General features: G+C 36.3%; 1 protein-coding gene across 2 annotated transcripts in view; it reads left to right on the top strand.

Annotated features, from left to right (window-relative positions):
- LOC150110494 (uncharacterized) overlaps positions 1 to 21466 on the top strand; it is a 317332-nt gene that overhangs the window by 83322 nt on the left and 212544 nt on the right. For both annotated transcript variants that reach the window (XM_090399521.1, XM_090399529.1), the window contains one exon: positions 20720 to 20842. In XM_090399521.1, the coding sequence (XP_090255647.1) occupies positions 20720 to 20842 (123 nt within the window). The remainder of the gene's footprint in view (positions 1 to 20719; positions 20843 to 21466) is intronic.

Raw genomic sequence — 21466 nt, 5'->3', positions numbered from 1 at the left:
GAAAAGTTCTCCGCTTCGACCATACATGGTAACATTATCGGCAGGATTTTTTTTATAAGTTTGTACATCTGCCATAAGTGTCCATGTGAAATTGCAAGTCATTTTATCAAGTATTTTGTTTTATACAGCTGTCTGAAGCAAAAGTGTTGTCTGTATCCCTTGAAATGGATAAAACTGAGTACAGTGCTGTTATAAAATTCTTTGTAAAAGAAAATTTAATTCCAAAAGAAATTAATTCGAAGTTCATGAAGTTTATGGGCACCCTTCTCCTTCGTTTTCGACAATTAAGAAATGGGCTGCCGAGTTTAAACGTAGCCGTACAAGTCTTGAAGATGATCCACGTGAAGGACGTCCAAAAAGTGTAACAACACCAGAAATCATTGATCAAGTGCACAATATGGAATTGGATGACCGGTGAGTCAAAAGTGCGTAAAATTGCTGAGACTGTAGGCATTTCAAAAGAACGGGTAGGATATATGTTGCATGAAGAATTGCAAATGAAAAAGCTTTGCGCAAGATGAGTACCGCTTGCTCACAGCAGATCAAAAACGCACTCGCGTGAAAATCTCTGAGCAGTGCTTGGAGCGTTTCAAGAAGAATAAAACTGATTTTGGCGTCGATTTATTACTATGAATGAGACTTGGATTCACCATTATCGATTTGGATTCACACCAGAATCCAAACAGCAGTCAAAACAGTAGCCAGAAGCCGGTTGTTCAGCGCCAAAGAAGACAAAGTCGGTTCCATCAGCAGGAAAGGTCATGGCATCGGTGTTTTGGTATGCTAAAGGCATTTTGTTTATTAATTATCTTAAAGGTAAAACAATAACTAATTATTCCGATCTTTTAACCAGATTATACGAAAAAACTCGTGAGAAAAGACCCGGTTTGCGGAAGAAAAAATCATATCTTTCATCAGGACAATACATCTGCCCACAAAAGTGTTTTGACAATGGGAAAATTAAGGGATCTGCACTATGAATTGTTAGAACATCCACCCTACTCCACCAGATTGGGCTCCCTCTGACTTCTATCTCTTCCTCAAACTAAAACTCGTCCTCGCTGGTCAGCGTTTTTCTTCGAATTAAGAGGTGATTGCAGCTGTAGAGGGATATTTTGCAGATCTTTTCTGAGAACCACGACAGGGACTGGATAATGGCGCGGGAGCATAGCTGGAATAAATGTATTTGTCTTAAGGGAGATTATGTTGAAAAATAAAAATAATTTTGAAATTATAAATTCGTTTTTTTATTGTTAAGCCAAGAACTTTTCAGACCACCCTCGTATTTATGTCTTAACTCAGAACTCCTGCTATGCCAGCTTATACTTCTGGAAAAGCAACAAAATTTTTATATTGTTCACATGAAACCAGAAAATTCAAATATATATATATAATGTTTTTAAAAAATATGAAATAAAACAACAACAACAATAATAATGAGAAAAAATAAAGCACAAATTTTGAACATTAATAATAACAGCAGATGCAGATTATGCGATCAGAAAAATGAGACTGTAGAACATCTAATCAGTGTCTGCAGCAAAATAGCTCAAAATGACTATAAATACCGCCATGATCGAGTGGCCAAAATAATTCATTGGCATGTATGAAAAATATGGTGGCAGCATAAAATAGAGACTGCATTGGAAATGAAACAGCAAAAGTTCTCTGGGACTTTAGAATAGAAATTGATCGGCATTTGGAACACAATAAACCTGACATCACAATTATCGAACATCGACAAGTTTGGATTATTCATATCGCAGCACCCAGTGATAACAACATTAACAACAAAGAACTGAAAAAAAAATTACTAAACATCGAGATCTGGCAATCGAAGTTGGCCGACTGTGGCTTAAACACACCAAAGTCATCCCAATAATTATCGGTGCGCTTGGTGCAACTTCAAAGAAGCTATCCAACTATTTACAGCAATTAAACATCAACGAAGTGACCCCATATGACCTACAAAAAACAGCATTACTTGGAACAGTCCATATTTTACAACTCTACCTGACGGGCTAATTTTAGATTTTTGGGTAGAATCTGAATTGACAAATTGTTGTTTAAATTATATATTATTTTGACTGTGTACCAATTATGTGAATAATAATAAAGTCTGAAGATAAACAGAAGTTCAATATCTTTAGAATATACGTACATTATATGTCTTATTTTTCTGCTAAAATAATTTATATTTGTTTTAGTTATGAAACATTTGATATGGTATATTTAATATTCTCAACGAGAAATACATTGCTATATCGTGTGCATGCTCACGAGATCAAGAGCCACGTGTAGTAACAACTAAAAGAAATCTCGCATAGCTCACTGACCAATTTATTTTAACTAATTAGAGCGCTGTGCGACTAAAGACACGAAACACAAAAACTTGTGTAGTGAAACAGCTTTCACACAATGAGTTTATTTAGAATACAGATAACATCAACGGCAGTCACGAACTGTTAGAAGAAGACATTTCGAAGCGCTAAAGTGTGTCTTTTCTTCTGCGTGTAACTTAAGTCCTTTGGCAGCCAGACGTCTATTTTTTTCTTTGTTCCAAATGGACAAGGCATCCCGTAAAACAGCGTTCCCTATTCAACTTACTGGGTATTGAGTTCGCAGTTTAAATTGGAGGATAAGTTGACGTATATTCGTACTAGAACAAACGGATTCAAAGGTAAATGACCCCCATAGTTTTTTTTCAATAGTTTCTTCTTTAGATATCAGTTCAAACGTGACATATCTTAGATATGGAAATCCCGTAGCACATCGGTGCCAAACAATTGAACTTTTAGTCGTAGACAGTTGAGTTTCATGGTTCACATTCATAGTTATCTGAAATCAGTATCTTGGATGGTGGCGCTGTGTGAGGAACACTGTCCATGAGATGAAGAGTGTGAGGAAAGCCTCATAGGGAGGTTATAGTCTAAGAAAGTAGAGAAATGATTTCTACATTTCGGTGAAGAATTTGTTAAGGTCAGGGATGTTGAGGGGGTGATAAGGATTATCACCTCGGCATCAATACCAGCTTGATTAGCGGAATCGGATGACGGAATATTCTTTGAGGTATGGACGTCAAAGCTTCTAAAGAAGTTTGGTCGTTTTCATCACAGAAAAACCAAAGGTTTAGAGACATGAAATCAAAGGGATCAGATTAGTTATGAGAGCGAAAGAGAAAGCAGTTGAATGCAACGAACATTGATAAGAAAATATTGAGTCAGAGCATATCCAACTGATCGATGTGATTTCTGAGGAATGTTCACCTTCTTCCCCCCCCCCCCCTTTGTGAAAGCTGTAGTATGGGGAAGCTGAGTTAGTTTTTGCGGACGAGAAATAAAAGATGAAGATGGATGACTGTGAGTGATGGTGCACATAAGTTAACCTGCTGTTATGGTCACAAATGTTGATAACGTGAATATGAAATCTGTGTGAATCTTTTTTTTTTTTTGTACGTGTAAGTATTATTAATAATGTGAAGTCTTTAACCTTTCACCTTATGTTTTTTAGTGTTTACGAGCTCGTTTTGGTTGGGCGTTTGTTATATTTTTGATTGTGGTTGAATTTTTGTGGCTTTTTAATGTTCATTTTGGAGATTGTTTGATGGGAGTTTTTTGATCCAAATTCCAACTGAATTTGAATATGTCATCCTTCATCATGGATTGGAAGGAAGAATTAAATAAAGACTCTAGGCTTGCAATAGGAGAAGAAAGATTAGCGAACTTCATAGAGCAAACTCAGTATCCTATCCACAAGTGGACACTTTCAACCCCCCGCCCCCTTAGGCTCGGCATGGAAGTGGCAGCAAGATTATTAGTTAGCCAGAACGGGAATCTCTTAATTCATCCATATCAATTTCGATCTCTTATATTATATAGCAGCCGGTCTGCGAAAACATTTTACTATTGACCCCTCGTGTATGGGAGTTTCTGAGTCCCTAAAGCGTATTTCGCAAGTACGTGAAACCAGTTTTGTCCCTACTTTACCTCGAAAATAAAGAGGAGGGATAGAAATCGGAACCTGGGAGCAGCCTCTTCAGTCCGGTATTCGGAGAGTTCATCGAAAAGGCAATTAATTGAATGAACAATTCGTCGAAAATGAAGTTCATCGAAAAACTAGTTCACCGAAAATTTTAACTTTTCGTAAATGTTATGATAAAAGTGATCCATTTAGAACAAATACTGAACCATGCAGAGTGAGAAAGCAATGCTACTTTAATAGGGAATAATTATAGAACAATATGGTTTCTTATTGTCTTTCTTGTCCGATAACTGTTTCATGTCTGTTCATGGTTTGCCTGTTTCCTGGAGGAAAAGCCCAGCCATCTCCGTATTATGCCTTCTAACTTACCTTTAGCTGAACAGGACACATAAAAATTATGCGCGTCGTACATGGGATTCCAACTACCCAGGTCGTCCTAACTAAACGGCTTCGTTTATACCGACTAACTACGCAGGCTCCATTATTATTATTGTTAATAGTAATATGCGACTTCAATACAGCCATTATTATGGGATGAATTGTAATGAATTTTATGGAATTAAACTTTTATTCATTCCATTTATGGAATGAATAAAAGTTTCAAATGGCGGATCTGATTCAGATTCGCTATTTGAATCTTTTACAAGAAAATGTCGAACCGTTCCAGTTTTCAGTTCAGCTATATTCGAAGCAACAAAGAAATAACGTGTCCAAATTATGCATTACAAAAACTCTCTGACTTAGCGCAATTGTAGAAGCTGTCGGTACAAGAAGCTATCTCTGCACGGTACAGTTTTTGTTCTAAATGGATCACTTTTATCATAACATTTTCGAAAAAAAGTTTCGAAATGATATTAGCAATTCCGCTTTGGCTGGATCAATTTAATGAAATTTTAGTTAAAATTTTCGGTGAATTACATTTTCGACGAATTGTTGGAAGGCAATTCGATGAATTTTCTTTCGATTAACTGTTTTTTCGATGAATTTTCATGGAACCCTTCAATCCTCCTGTAAGAAAAGTGGTGGAGTTGCACTAGACGATGGAAGTCGTCATCACTGAGGTTTGTTCCAGAAACTAAATTACAAAGCTCCTAATTATTTTATCCTTGCTACTTCAAGCTTAGCTATGATACTCGTATGTGATTAGGATAGCTGTGACATGGTTTTTGTTCAGAAGTATATATCTGTCCAAATACGACATTTGAGAAATAGTGCTTTAAGACATTTGGAATAATATCAATTTATTTTTTCTTCTGATTGAATTTTATAAAGTTGGATTTTGTTAAAAAAATTTTCTCGATGGTACTAGAATTTGCTTCACTAAATTCCAGCTGTAAAACAAGAAAAACCTCATGTTTTGTATATTTTATATGATCTGTGTGCAGAACATCTTCAAATTTGTAAAGTACTGCTTAAAGCCTTCATAGCTCAGTCGGGTTTTTCATTCCACAAAACCGGATTGCCTGTTTTGTGGAATGAATTTCGTTTCGCCCAGCATACATACATACATAGGAGGCATTGGGAATAAGGATAAACCACCCTATTTATATTATATATAAATAGGGTGGTTTATCCTTATATTATCGGATTTGGCTTCAATGCCAGAATGGTACGGTGTGGATTTTTCCATATTTGTCCTTCCATACATCTATATCATCTTTCGGTGTCTGCCTTTAGAAAATCGGTCACCAGTTACTTCTCTAGTCGTTTTATAATAGGATGGATTCCTTTCTTTTGGTTTCCACACCGGTATCAGAAGACCTCGGGGCTCTGTATTTTCTCCTACCCTCTTCTTCTGCTATATATAAATAATCTTCTTTCACTAACCTCAAATTCCATCGCTAGTTTGTCTAATGATAGTGTAGTCCAAATTTCCAGCTTAGAATCTTCAAGCAACAGTGCTTAAAGAATGTCTCATTGCTCTCTCCATTGGGATAAAGATAACATTGTGACCTTAAATTACATCCAAACAAAATTCTATCATATTCCTCGCAAGGAAGATCTCACCAGACTTATGTTTATGTTCGACAGTACTCACATCTCTAAGCTAATTAACATTTCTCTTCTTGTGGCGACTCCTAGTTTTCGCAGACATTACTTCTATATCCTCGTCAAACAAACAGTAGCATTCTGCTTGAGGCATTACTTTTCACCTGTATAGCTAATAATCCTACGCAAATTCCAAACCATCCCTTGGAAAATGCTCTCCCTGCAATTGGGGTCACGCATCTGAAATCTCCTCAAGACGCCTTGCTATCTCGTTAAAGCGCCCCCCCCCTTAAAGACACACACTTCATCACTTTCTAAGAATATTCACTTTCTTTCTTTCTTACGTCTTTTCCATAGGTATTTTCATCAGTGCTGCTCTTCTGTATTGAAGAAGCTGCCATAATTTCTTCAATGTCATATGTCTGTAAAAACACGAGCATTGCTGGAAAACCTGATTTCATTCTCCAGCTCCAGGTTATCGAACAATATCTGCCCTGCTAGAAAGCAACAGGTTTCTTCCAAATGTGAAAAATATCCATGCCAAGGCTAGTTGCTTCATATTATACAGTATTAGGCCGCAGCAGTAAAGTCTTGTGAGTCACGATTATTATTATGTCAATCACCTGTGTTCTCCGGTCGGTGGGTTTAGAGGAGGTAAACATCAGGTCTGGGAAGAGAAAGGTCCTTCAACTTCTGTGTGATTATATATATTATAAATTGCAACTCGAGTACGTATTGGTGACAATATGGCATAGCAAGTTATAGTAAGGTAAGAAATGAACGCTAAATGACTGTGCTTGTCGAATCTAAATCGAGCATAGTTCACGACAAAGCGAATCGACTTCTAGCGATTCTAGCAAAGTGTTATCATGAGCTGCTGCATTAACAGCATTCAATTGGTTCGATGTGACTACGCCATGACTACCACCTTCCAGTTCACCTCCCACTGCATTATTAAAAGATGTAAATAGTGATAAAAAGAAACCCTAAGAAATCTTTCGATTGATCAAATGACTGACGGGAAGGAATAGGAGAGCGCTGAAATGCACCAATGGAATTTCTCAAGGAGATCTCCAGGACTTCTATACCTGTACACGTTTGCGTTTGACGGTCATATACAGCAACTGGAAGAACTTGTTTGCCTCACTTACCATGAAAGGACTGCTTTATACAAACAGAACACGAGACGCTCTTCACATCCGATGTTTGGATATGATAACCTCCAGGAGAACGTTCTTTACCAGAGCGTATCGTTTCATGTAACGGTTTTAATGATTCTTGTTCTTGTAACCGGAATCTCTTGTAGCCGCCGGCAAAATGATCCTCAAACGTCAGAGTGATATTTTGATTGCTACGGTTGTTCTATGAAAATCATCCAGCTGACTGACTACATGGTAATGCACCACACCAAGATGCTATTGTGACGAAGCTTGGAGGAAATGAAGGTGCCCAAAGTATTATTTCGAACCCTATTAGGATCTTTTGGGAACAACATCGCATGAGGACAAGGTCAAAATAATCAACTATAGGTATCAATGCCATTTTGGCGGAGGAATGGGCCAAAATATCTGATTTTTATGAACATTTGGTGGAACTATACCCAGGAAAAAGAGGTAGAGACTCTACCTCTTTTTCCTGGGACTCTACCTAAACGTAAGCCAGTTTTGATACACTCGATGAAGCCATGTAAGTGCCAAAGGGCATCTTTGATTGGCAATTACATTCAACATTAAACTGTATAATCATTTCCTCCTCCTCCCCCTTATGAACAGCCTTTTAATCGTTCTCGCGACACCAATCATTCTATTTAGTCAGTTGACGGTTTATTAGGTTTTACTCTTTGCACCTTTTAATCCTGCGAGTAAAAATGTTACTAAAATAAATATGCTATTCTGGTTTCGTAATACACGATACATGTAAACCGAATTAAAATAATTATGCTATAAACATTAATATAAATAGGTTCAGGGCCTCCGTAGCTCAGTCAGTATAGACGAAGCCCTTTGGTCGGAAAGACCTGGGTTCGATTTTCGTCAGTGACGTGAGGAACCATTATCTCGTCTCTTTCGACTAAAGGTGAGTTAGCCGGTGGATTTCTCATCCGGAAACTGGGGTTTTTGTCCCCCAGAACAGGCAAACCGGCCGTGAACACAAGCATTGAGATACATAGGACACATGGGATGCATAGGGCTAACCACCTTATCCTCGATACAGTAGTGGTTAAATGTAGAAAAATCCTCGACACCGGAAGGTAAAAGAGGAGGGTAGGAATAATAACAAGAAGAAGATAAATAGGCTCAATTATATATACTTTATTATATACTAAATTTGGGCTGTGGTTTTTACCTTTAAAGATGCCTAAGTGACATTTTTTTCGATCACTGTGAGATTACGTCATAACTTATATCCAAGAATGGGGCTTGAAACAAAACATTCTGTTGCATTTTATCAGAAAAGTTCATGACTGTAAAACCGGGAATAGAAAATGTCTTCGATGCTTAAAAGCTATGAAGTATTGTGAAACACATATTGCTACGTAGAAATATTTGAGAAATAAAGAAAATGAAGAAATACTACTTCAGTTTAGAATTCCTTATTCTATTCCCTCAGCTATACGGGTGGTGGGGGTAGTTATATGCTACCATAGTAGGGAGATGATTATGAGCAAGGTGGTTTCCCGTTGCCTTCCTTGCCGCACTATATCCTCTGACTGTAGCCGTGTATGTGTGTGTGTGTGTGTGTGTTTGCGGGACCGATTTGCCTATTTTGAGGGATGAAAAACCCGTTACTGGGGGAGGGGGATTACTCTCCACCTACGTATGAGACCGGTTAACTCACCTTTAGTCGAAAGAGACTAGATAAAGTCTCCCAATTTAGAATATTGGATTTTTTTTTCTTCATTTTCAGTTAGGTTAAAACGAATCAATAGATTTTAATTTACCAGACATTTTGCAATTTATTTTACAGCTCCAATGAAATAATCCAACAATAAAAGTCACAAATTAAGTCAATGTAACGAAATTAAGAAACCAAAGAAACGTCACCGTTGAAGGAACAAACACCCAAGCAGGAGGAAGGAGTTTGCGAGCGAAGTATTTCCGGACTTACTTGAGGATATATATGAACACAGGATTGTTGTCCCCCCTCCCAAAATTACGAGTTCCCCGTTTAATTCTGTGAGCAAATGTAGATCGCGCATTCGGCAAGTGTCATGTGAGTGATTTTAGTCGCTGTCTTACTGTCAGTTGTGCAACCTTCTTAGATGCATTCGACGTTATTTTTAGAGTGCGTGCTATTCCGAGGCCGCGACGAAGATTCCCGAAAAGTCTAGCATTAAGTGAACGAGCCAAGCTACCACATTACAAGAAGACTGAAAGACGGGAGGCCCCTCCTTCCCCGCGGCTTACAGACAACAATATAAAGCCACTTTAGCCGACTAATGGCAGCAAGAAGACAGCACACAATCTCCTTCTCTCTCAAGTGTCAGACAATGATCCCTTCACAGGACAGCTCTAATGGTTGTAGCGGCAGGAAGTAGCTACTCCACGTGGGTCGTTTACTCAACTATCAACTAATGCGGTAGTGATAGCAGCATTTATTAGTGTCCAGCCCATGCACGCACGCACGCATGGTGGTGCCAAGTTAGGAAGTGTACACAGAGGCGATTAAAGTAAAAAAAAAAAACTTGGTGACTCATTGACCGCCCCTAGATCAAACAGCACGTGTGTCGTCTGTGATACAAAAAACTCTTTTCCACTAAGCCAACACATTCTTTCTTTATCTCCTTTAGTTTCCACCTTCTCTTTTTTTCTTTTCTGTTTATATTTCTTTTAATTCGCTTCTCGTTCCAGTAAATTAGTCAGAAAATTTGTTGGGGATGGGAAAGAGGGTGTAGTCACTTTTTTTACTTTATTTTTTTTTGGGGGGAAGGGGGGGATATTAATATTGTGGAAAATTGTGGAGGATGACGTTGTGAGTTTCCCCCTTGGCCCTTATCTTCTTCATTTTTATTGTTATGTGCCTTGTTATTTCACATTATTCAGTGTTTTTTTTTTTAGCTCCCGTCCTTCATACTATCATTTTATCTATGTTATTTTCATATATTTATTTTTTTTAAATACTGTAGTCGTATAACTAATTATTTAATAACCCTACTTACTTATACAAAGATCGATTAATTCGAGAATCATCCGATAAAAAGAAATCTAAAATAATAATAATAAGTTCTCCAGTTCCTGATTACAGTACAACTTAAGTTTTTCTTCTATCGATCTTGTGATATTTGAAGTTTCTTTGTGGCTATACAACACTGGGAATTACAAATTCACTTGATGATCTTAATGATATTTAATTATAACGCTAAACGTAGAGACTAATTTGGTATGTGTTATAGCACAACCTTGCATACGAACATACAACCACCAAAGAAAAGTATTTGATCTTTGAAACATTGCAATTAGTTGAACACTCTATAAAACTTTTGTACTGTTACAGCCACTCATATACATTATTACTGCATCTATGGGATTGATTTGTCACGCAGTGTGGTATTATATTCCACACACGAATATAATACCATACGAGAATGCACAGAAATTTTATAGGACTTTATCTGCTCCATTTTCCCATTATGTGATGTATGAGTATCTCTTGGCGTAGAAAAGAAGTCAATATGTGTTTGGAACGTTACCATGTATCACGAGCGTGTTAAATTCGAATGGTCTGCTTTACAGGAAGCGAGTTGGAGGAATGGAAGATTCGTCTTTGATCAAGGAATGTGTCGTTTGTTAATTACTTTCTTCAGAAGCGTACGTGAAATTCTTGGCGTATTCTCTCTCTCTCTCTCTCTCTCTCTCTCTTGAGTGTAACAATCCCATCATTAATCCCCGAAATTTACTACCTTTATATCACAGCATGCGGAGACAGTTGGGGTGTTTTGTGGGGAGAGATACTCTTCATGGATCCATTAAGAACATTAATCGTAACCACCAACAAATGCAAAACATTTATAATGTATAAGTCACTTTTATAATTTAGGGACAAAAAGATCTTCTCTCTATAATAACCATTGTAATATTATACACCTTTGAGAACATTTATCATTAGGGATTTTAATTAAAGGGCTTTACTTTTATTCCCAGGAACAAGCAACATCAGACAAGAACTGAACATCAAAATATTTCAGAACCAAAAAAAAAAAAAAAAATTAGCGTGAAAGTAGATAAGAAACTGAAAGTGTTCATAAATTTAAACTTTCTTTTTCATAGGACTAGTGTAACTGAAAATTCTTTCTTAACTACTACAAACTTTGCATGATTACAACGGTGATCTTTAAAACAGTAAAGAAAATATACATAAGCAAAGGACTTGAGCGTCCACACAAAAGGAGCGGAATAAATACAATCACTTTTGTAACACGTCTTGTGTGAACTAATATATCACCTCGATGAGGAAGTGACATTTGCCTTATAAAATGGCATGAAGAACGTTAGATAAGTGAAGTAGGCAAAGCCGCAGGTTTTGTAAGCCTCTGACTTGACCTACGTCCACTTTTCTAACGTAGTAAGGTAGAAGGCATACTAAGTTTGACGTTTTATTCAGTTTATTTTGTGTTTTCTACTTACTATTTAACAGTTTTTTGACGCAAAATAATTAAAGTATCACAATAATAGGCCTACAATAAAAATTAGTTTTAACACTTGCAATTAACCAAAATATGTATTGAAATGAAACAATATTTAACTAACAAGTATTTAATTTTTCTCTGTAAAAATAATCAATCGTTTAAATATCAAAGTCTAATGTGATGGATGGGCCTGCTTTTGAGAACAAAGTTTATCAAAACGTGGTGTAATATCAGAAATGGCCACTCTAAGTTGTTCTCGCTCATTTACGTTCAGAGATGATGGCCCAAGTGCATTTTCGAATGGGTTTTTAATCCAATAAAATTCATCAAAATCATCACAAAAGTATTTTTTCAAAATGAACTTGCAACATTAGGAGATGATCAAGTAGGCAGCTTTTTATCTCCATTGGAAGCACTGGATTATCAGTGTCTTGTACCATTGACACTAGAGTAGGGAACATGTCTAGCACGTCGCTTTCCATACTGTGTCTCCAGAGCTATAATTCTCTCATGAATTCCTTAACTTTGTCATTCCAAGAAAGTACAGTTGCCTCATTCCCTTGTGAAGTGTTAAGAATATTCAGTTTCTCAAATATATCTGTGAGGTAAGCCATTTTCAATAAAAAATCCTTATTGCTGAAACTGTCTCCCAGTGAGTGGTTTTCCCCATTTAAAAAACAAAGCACCTCATGTCTCAACTCAAACATTCTCTTTAATACCTTGCCTGTTGAAAGCCATCGAGCATCACTAAAAACAACAAAGCAATGTGTTCGGCATCCATTTCCTCACACAGCATTTTAAAAAGTCTAGACTTCAGAGGATTTGTCTTGATAACATTGACGGTTTTCAGAATCGTCTGCAACACTTCATGAAGAGGTGGACTGAGTTCTTTAGCTGCCAGAGTCTCCTGATGTATCATGCAGTGAGTCCATACTGCTTCAGGAGCAACAGCTTTAATTTTTGCTTGTAATCCAGCATTGACTCCAGATATTGAACGAGCTCCATCTGTACATATACCAGTGCACTTATCCCATGATATATCATTTACATTAAAGAAAGCATTAATCATGTCAAAAAGACTTTCAGCTGTTGGTGTTTTCAAGATAGGCTCACAGAAAAGCAATTCCTTTCGTATATTACACTCATAAAAAAAAAAACGAATGTATGCAATCAAATGAGCATCTTTATGAATATCAGTCGCCTCGTCCACTTGAAGTGCAAAGCAGTTGTTACGCAACTTCTCAATTAACTGCTGATATAAATCGTCAGAAATATCTTAAATTCTTCTACAAACTGTGTCATTAGAGAAGGGAATATTTTTCAATTGTTGAGCAGAAGAGTCACCCAACATTGTTGATACCATGCCAGTCGCTGCTGGTAAAATCAGTGTTTCTGCAATTGTGTGTGGTTTCTTACATTTAGCAATTCTATGAGAAACCTGATAAGAGGCTAAAAGGCCTTGGAGATCACATTTGTAGTTTTAGCAAAGTTCTGTTGGGTGGACTTCAAGCCACTAAGCTTTCTAACAAAAAAACTCTTTTGGTTTATTTGTAAACTCAGGATGTTTGGTTTTGAGATGTCTCTTTGTTAGGTTTCATACTATCTGCAGCTAAAATACTTAAACAGATTACACATTGAAGATATTCTTCATCATTGATTACAGTTTTCGTGAAGCCTAGTGATGAATAGTTCTCATCATACCTTCTTGTTTTCACACTCCGAGTAGCTTCTTTCCCACCACTAGTTGAAGGGGCACTGGTATCTTCATTTCTATTACCATTCAGGAAACGCTTCATGATCATTTGTTTATAATCCAGTCAACTTCAATAGGTAAACAAATCAGCACAATTGCACTGAAACAAGCGCCAATGAGATGTCATTAAGTCGCTGCTTTCAGCTGCTCGTGTATAGTGCTGCCTGGAAGAGGATGCGGCCGCTGCCGAACTATCAACACTGACTCTGGCACATGCGTTTTAAAAGTGCGAGTGAAGAAAATAATTATTAGTTATTTTGAAATTCATGATAATTAAAACCTGTATCATCAAAAGTTTTTCTTTCTGTATTCTTATTTGTTGTTATTTTTAAAACTGTTTTAGGGCAGTTTTAATTTTTATCTGTAGGAAAGTATGCTGCACTCCCCTTTCAAGCTATTCGCGCCCTCTCTGGGGGTCGCGCCCCGCAGTTTGAGAACCACTGTAATAAGGCATTAGGAGTGTTAATATCATTAGTACTTTATAAGCATTTAAGGCCTATGATCAACCAAGTGTCATTGGTTTCTGAAACTATACCTTTAATAGGATGTTAATTAATCTTATGCTTATGTATATTTTGTAACTGCAAACTTCTGATGAATACCTCGGTGAGATTAATATGCGATGAACACCGTTTATGCAATTGTTATTACAATACAAAAAAGAGCTAATTTCACAAAATGGCAAAGGAGACGTGGTTGTAGGCTCCATATGGACTTTAACATGGTGATGGGAATCTGTCAGACTAGTAAACTAACCCTAGTTATTAATTATTCTTGTCAGTCTTTAAAAAGATTTTTTTGTCTTTCAATCGGTTATCATCATCTTGCAACTGAATGGCAGTGATTTGTTACAAACACTGTTCACTATTTTCATAAATTTAAATTTTAAACATCAAATATAATTTATAATAATAATATGATAAATCTATTTTTGTAAAGGCATCGCGAATGGGTTAATCGGAAACACAACCACCTCTTTCAAAGTCTGTAGGTGCCACTGACGGTGCACAGATATACAGTCGAACTCTATAGTGGCATATTTTTTCTCCTTTTACTGCAAGATAGGCCACGTGTGACAGAAGAAATTTACACATTGGTATTTAATTCTAAAAGGATGGATGCCGATATTTATTTCAGCTAGTATACTTCAAGTCCGCGCAGTTAGCCTAGTGGCTGAGCGCGGACTGATTTAGTTCCTCGTTCGTTCAAGTCAAGTCATAGTAAATAAACCTGTAAAAATCATATGTTTTTAAAGAGAAAGATAATTTGAGGAAAGAACTAGTTTTTGGAATCCATAATTGTAAACACCAAATAATATTTCACGTTAAAAAACTGTCTTATTATTAGAGGGGGGGGGGATACTTTCTTGTGAGGAAAACGTAGAGTGATATACGCATTACACAACATAATACTTGCATGACCTTGCCTGCAATTATGTACATCCTCTTATGTAAATGCATATTTCTTCTGATTAAGAATAAATAAATAAACCAAAACATCGAAAAATTACCTTTTTCTAATATATTGTTTTCTAAATAGTGTTCTGCACTATTTAGAAAACAATATATTAGAAAAAGGTAATTTTTTTTAGAAGCAGATTAGTATCATAAGTTTTCAAGAAAACCTATGGTGCCCAGGTACAAAAGAAATGAAACCCCCTCTAAGATATTTTTTCTAAGCATGAATAACTTCTATGTAGATAGTCATTCTTAGTGGATCTTCAGATTAAATAAATGAATGGAACAATAAGGTTATATAAATCCCTAAATTATAGCTCCATCTATAAATATAGCTGCCTTTTTTGTTCCCTTTGGAAACAGATTTCGTAAGTTGAAGCACTTCATGCTATTAAGCGAAATAAATGTTGGAATCGCAAAAAAATGTAGTTCAGATTTTGCCATCCTTGGCATAGGACATTGCTGACAAGGATAGCAACTAGATAAAGACACCACCGTCCATCAAACAACAGTAAAATCGCAGAACGCACACATGAGGTTCAAGGGAGCATTCGCTCATCTGAAATGGGTCATTATGGAGTTGATTTGTGACTTGTTTTGAACGTCAATTAAAATACATCGTGATATAAAATTCTTTTAATTTACTTTGAAGTGAACAGCAGAGCATCCGCTATCACTAAAATAAAGTGTCCCATGCTTCTTGTACTTCATTATTTTGTTTATGATGCCGGCTGTCTATGCAATCGATGCTATCTGGTTTGCAGTGACTATTAGAGTCAAATCGTTTCCCTGTAGACTTCAGTTTGCAGATTCTTTCACATCTAACTGAAGAAAAATGGTTCTTGTGCATTTCCCTTAAGAACACCGACTCCTCCACGGTTAATACTGGCTGCGGTTACAGTCAGACCGTCGCCAGCTTTTTGATCTGCTGTTGTTTGGCGTATACGTTGACTAAGCATTTTCTGGGCGAAGATCGTTGACAGTTTTTAGTGAAAAAATAGATTGGCCGCTTACTTTACGTATGTAATAGTGATATAATTAATGAAATCGGGTATTATATGGAGTGGAAGATCAGAATGATTTCCTTAGAGATTCATCTAGATGGATGAATGCAGTTCTACGAAAAAATCTTCATTGATTGATTGATCTATTTTCCCATTACAGAACTATAATCGTGTTCATATAATTTATTTAATAAGAATGCATGAATAAAATTATGTTTATCATTTGATGCCCACATACGCGACTGACTATCTTTTAGACTTACTTCAAGGTTAAAGAATGTACTGCCATCTGGTGTTGAACGCAATCATTGAAGAAATCAAATAGTTTCTGTACATAAAATTGGTGCTATGTTACTAATAATTTAAGTAAAATGTGAGGATCTGTAAGATTGTTCGATTTATACAAGAATTTATTTGTTATTTTTTTCCCTACATAATCTGAAATACGATATTTTAGAAAATAAAAGACTAATTTGTTATGAATTGATTTTTACGCATGAACTTCATGAGATGCAATACAGTATGTCAAATAAAAGGGGGATGACTAAATAAATACAGTTCCTCACGTCGTTTGATTAGAAAGATGCAATTTTAATCAAGTCAAAGTTAACTTGGAGTTAAGTACTCTTGTCTACAAAGGATTCCTGCAAAAGCGGTTACAAGTAGGTAACCGCTAACAAGTCATGTCTTACAATTACCAATCTATTGACCAGGCATACCACCTTATCCTCGATATTGCACAGTTGTCTTCATTCTTGTAGATAAATACAGTTTATAGTCTCTTCGTAATGTTTATAGTCCTTTCTCAGTCCACGTTATTTCATATTATTGCTTTTTCAATTTTGTTATTATCTATCGTATCTAATATCACTGTAGTTGCATTCAGTCATTTTGGTGTAACATTTTCTCAAAATCTGATTCTCTCTCTCTCTCTCTCTCTCTGCGTGTGTGTGTGTGTACAGATAGTAAAACTTTCGACTTAGCTCTGTTTACTGAAATAAGCACTTACATATATTTATTTTAAAGACGTTATGTCGAAATCACCAAAAGGCAGTACATGCTAAAGTGGAATAGTTAATATAGCAGTTTAGGAAATGAGTCCACGTGGTTGGAAATAGAATGCCAATGGATGCGATCATGAGAAGGCAACTGCCATGAAGATGTTGATGTACGTATCATACTCCTTGCTATTTATCTTTTTAAAAAGAAACATAAAACGTATGAGCTTTGGAAAGCAACTTCCTACTTTTCCTAATTCGAATTGTAACGCATTTGCAAACCTTTCATTGAATACGTTGAGAGTTCGATCGATATTTTTATTTCTTCAGAAATAAAAATATTCTACCACAGACTTTATTATCGGAAAAGTTGTTGTGATAATTGCCTTCCTTCCGTTGTTGATTGTAACAACTGCATGTAACTTTCGATTTTGGTTTATTAAATTTAATGAAATAAATATATTGGTATAAGTAATTTCATCAAGATCGGTTCATGGGATCCAATGTATTTATTTCATTAAAGTTAATCGAAAATTACATGCATCAGGAAACAGCGATGATTATTCCCGATGCTATGTTAAAAAATAACATCATAGCTTTAATAATTCTTGAGATATAAATAATTATTCGAACAATATTTGCAGATAATTAATACACCTTTTTCGGAGATAAATGATTTCATTTATAAATTTAAAAAGCACCAGGAAAAGTGAATTTCATATTCATAAAGGAAGTCTCTATAACATGATTTTTGTATGTAATCCACACACACACTAAACGTAACATGACCTGTACCGTGTCAGTGATTAATGGAATCAAGAGCGTAAGAAGAGAGAAACAATCTATTGAGGTGTTTTTGGAATCGCTGAGAGTCTTTAAGAAAGACGTAGTGACGTAAGGTGTTCTAGAGAACAGTAGTAGATAGAGGAAAAAGAAAAGTTGATTTTGTGAATTTGGATCTGCGTGGTATACGGATGTTGACCAGCAGGTGCTCATGTTCGTACAGTCCTGAAGAAAGTAGGAGAATGATAAAGACCAGTTCATCAGCACATTGCCTACGAAAATACCCATTGAATAGAATTAGCATAAGACAAAAACTGAATATGTATGAGAGAGAAGGATTGGATTAGCTCTACCAGAGTGGCGGGGGAAAAGACAGATTTGTAATTTAATACATTGTTTGCAGTTGTATATGTAAAAAACGGGTGCCTTGAGTGAAAAAGTAAAAGCTCGACTGCAAAAGCTACGGGTAAGATGTTTTTTGTGACAGGGAAGACTGGAAATAGGTCAATCCAGGGGGAGAGAGATATCTGATCGTGTTTGAATGCTGGGTCTTATCGAAGTAATGGAAAAATGACGTGAGATGTTTATCAAAATTGACAGGAATCCGTTTTGCCCAGCATTGAAGTTCAAAATGCTCTCCTCGTCCTACTGAAGAATATCAAGGAGATTAGAATTTAGGGTATCGTTTATGGAAGATCTTGACGCCTTATTGATTGAGTACGATCTTTATCAAATAACAAAGAAAACAGAGTATTCTACTATGGATAGGATTTGAATTCAGTGAGTGCAGGTAATTTATGTATAGAATAAAGAGAGTCGATGAAAGTACAGAGCCTCGCGGTATTCCTGAATTCATGAGAAAATCTGAGCAGAGGAAATTATCCACCATGACATATAGTGAGCAACAAGAGGAGAAGTTGACCCCCTTGCAAAGAGTAAAATGTAAACTATATGATGGTACTTTGATGAGAAGCCTTTTTTGTGCAAGACACTATCAAATTCCTGAAAGATCATTTATGGGTTTATAGTGGCAGAATCCATATTGCTGCTCACTAATTATTTGGTGAGTATCCAGGTGGCGAAGAAGTCAGTACTGTTTTTTGTCAACTTTGTTTTCGAATGGGCTGAATGTAGGTTTATTTTCTTGTTATAGTTAGATGAGAGTGTTTTAGGATAAGCTAATTCTAAAGCCCATGTTTTGAAGACATTATGGGAGATGCTGTCAGTACCACATGCCTTGTAGTGTCCGAGTTATTCAGAATTCTATTCTTCTGATTTCCTTCAAATGCAAGACAAAGCGGTGACATGGAGTGAACAGTTTTAGGTAGAGGTATAGGTGAAGGTACTTTGTCTTCGTCATTAACATAAATACTGAAATCGACGAATGCCAGTAGATCAGCCTTGTCTTTGACTGATGTACCAACTGCATGAGTGAGCGGTGGAAACATGGAAGAACAAAAATTGCGCATAATGGGCTTGGCGCTGTACTCAAAGACTCGACCCATTTCAATAGCAGGCAAATGTGCAGTATTTAGCCCTTCCAATCTAACAAATCAGATTCACATTTGTTGATATCCTTTCTCTTTTTTTTTTGCAGTTTTTTGTGTTAATTTAGACGGAGAGTGATGCTCAATTTTTTTTTCTTGAACTGTTTTGATACACTTATTGAAAATTCAAACTTGGATAATTGTCGTGAATTTGAAGTGATATCAAGGATGTAGACCTTCATTTCATTGAAAATTATTTCTCTTATTCAGTCTGAGCAAAGTTATAGATCATGATAACAGACTCTGCGGTTGGACTCTAGAAGGAGGAATGGCTGAGATCATCCCATTTAGAGCATCCCTTGTAATGTAGGAAGACACAAGACGGAGAATGGTTAAGTGAAGGATGCTATCGTAAACTTAACTGAGATTGTGCTCTGAGAAGAACTAATATTAAGAGTGCATTTCGAAGAAGAGCTAGTTGAGAGGAAATGAAGAGCATTAGCAGAATGGTTAAGGTTGTGTGTTATTCTGATAGGCAGATTGAATATCTATTTTAGATCCCTAACTATCAACCTGCCCGATTGATTGAAAAGATGATCTCGTGTGTCCGACTCGTGTGTGTGTGTGTGTGGCCCGCGGGCACCATGGCGCCCGCGGGCCACACACATTGACTATAAGAATATATAGTCACTACATATATAACAAGCGATTTACTACGCAGGCTACTGTTACGAGACTGTAGATTTTGTAAATGAATATTTTTTCCTCCTTAGTTTCTCTTCTTTTTTTTTTGTTTGACTTTTTTTTTTCATTACAATATGGAATGATAATTTATAAGAAACATTTAAAAAGTTGTGACAAAATTTTGTATGAAATTTATTTGGCCAGAAACATTTCATTCAGTATTGAAGCACTTCAGTTTCCTTCTAATTTACATATTTTATAGACCAAAAAATCCTTGGACAAAAAAAGATTTCATGTTTCATGTTTAAAAACAGCTTCGTACTCTTTTCATATGCTTGAAGCATTCACGTTTCATTATAATTAACGAATTAGAAAGTAAATGAGAAAAAAAAGAAGATGAGCCCCTTGTTTAATAACTGCTAGTGAACAGTTTAGTTTCCTACCAGTCAAAGGGTGAGTGGAATTACTACAAGTGGGGAACGAACGAAAGTATTCGAGCCTTAATCGTTACTGCACAAATGAAACAGTGGAGATCAACAGTTCACACATTTCAGTTAGGCCCATTAGTTCATAATCTAAAGATGCATCTTCCTGCAAGCTCGATAATAAAACTGAAATGCCTGACATTTCCTTAGAAACTATTTTTCGGCGATCCCATTATATCAGAGATTAATGTATTTTCTAAGCCTCATAAGAAGGTGGTGTTGCCATATCCAAATAACTTGTAAGTTACAAGTGTCGCTTTCAGAGCACTTATGATGAAGAGGATGTGGATTCAATTTCCTGCTTATTCGTTTTCTTTCCTAAGGATTTAAACTGACAATATCATTACTGCATTTGCGTTATTAAAATAGAAATCACTTTGCAAGTGTGTGTGTGTTTTCATATAAAGTTTTCAAGTATCATAAATATCTTGTTTTAGTGGGGTTCTTTGTAACAACGATGTTTTTGTTGTAGATATCGACGAATGCCAGAATCACAACGGCGGGTGTCAACATAAATGCAATAACTACGATGGTAGTTATTCTTGTGAGTGCCTGCCTGGTCAGCGATTACATGCGGATGGTCGGACATGTATTGGTAAGTGTTGCAGTCTTTCAATGTATGTGAAAATATAAGGGAGATATACTGCCGTGTGTGTGTATATGTATATATAGAAATAGATGAAATTGAAATGGTAATAGTTAAGATATATTTTATAAACCATGTATACTGAGCAGTCCCACGCAAGTACTCTACACTGAAAATGCAATCACAATGCATGTGATTGAATTTTTTTTTCGAACTGAGAAGTTTCACTGTTGGTGAAAGACTTTACATCTTATCCGTTGATCTCTGCCGATCATTATATCTAAACCTCAGACTATAGTTTCAAGGTTGTGATTCAACGGAAACAAAACGCTGCCAGTAGTTCGACAAGCCCAGAGAAAATTCTTAGAGAACAAATGGCTTGCCATATCCAGATTTTCATCCAAGGGCTGCGAGTGTCCACAAGCGAATAATGAAAGTCCACAAAATTCTTTTTGATTTTTAAGGTGATAAATTTAATACATTTACAAAATTCTGGTCTCTAAACAACAAAACAACAAAACTCTCAACGTTTATTCTTTTTCCAATAAACTTTGAGACTGTGCACCGTCTGAACGAATAGCGACCACACGCACGAGCAACATGGCAAGTGAATCATCTAATAACTCTAGCACA

This window comes from Typopeltis vanoorti, chromosome 1, assembly GCF_054136105.1.
Source record: "Typopeltis vanoorti isolate ZY-2024b chromosome 1, IOZ_Tvanoo_1.0, whole genome shotgun sequence".
NCBI classification, from domain to species: Eukaryota; Metazoa; Arthropoda; class Arachnida; order Uropygi; family Thelyphonidae; genus Typopeltis; species Typopeltis vanoorti.
This window is presented reverse-complemented; position numbering and strand designations above follow the sequence as displayed.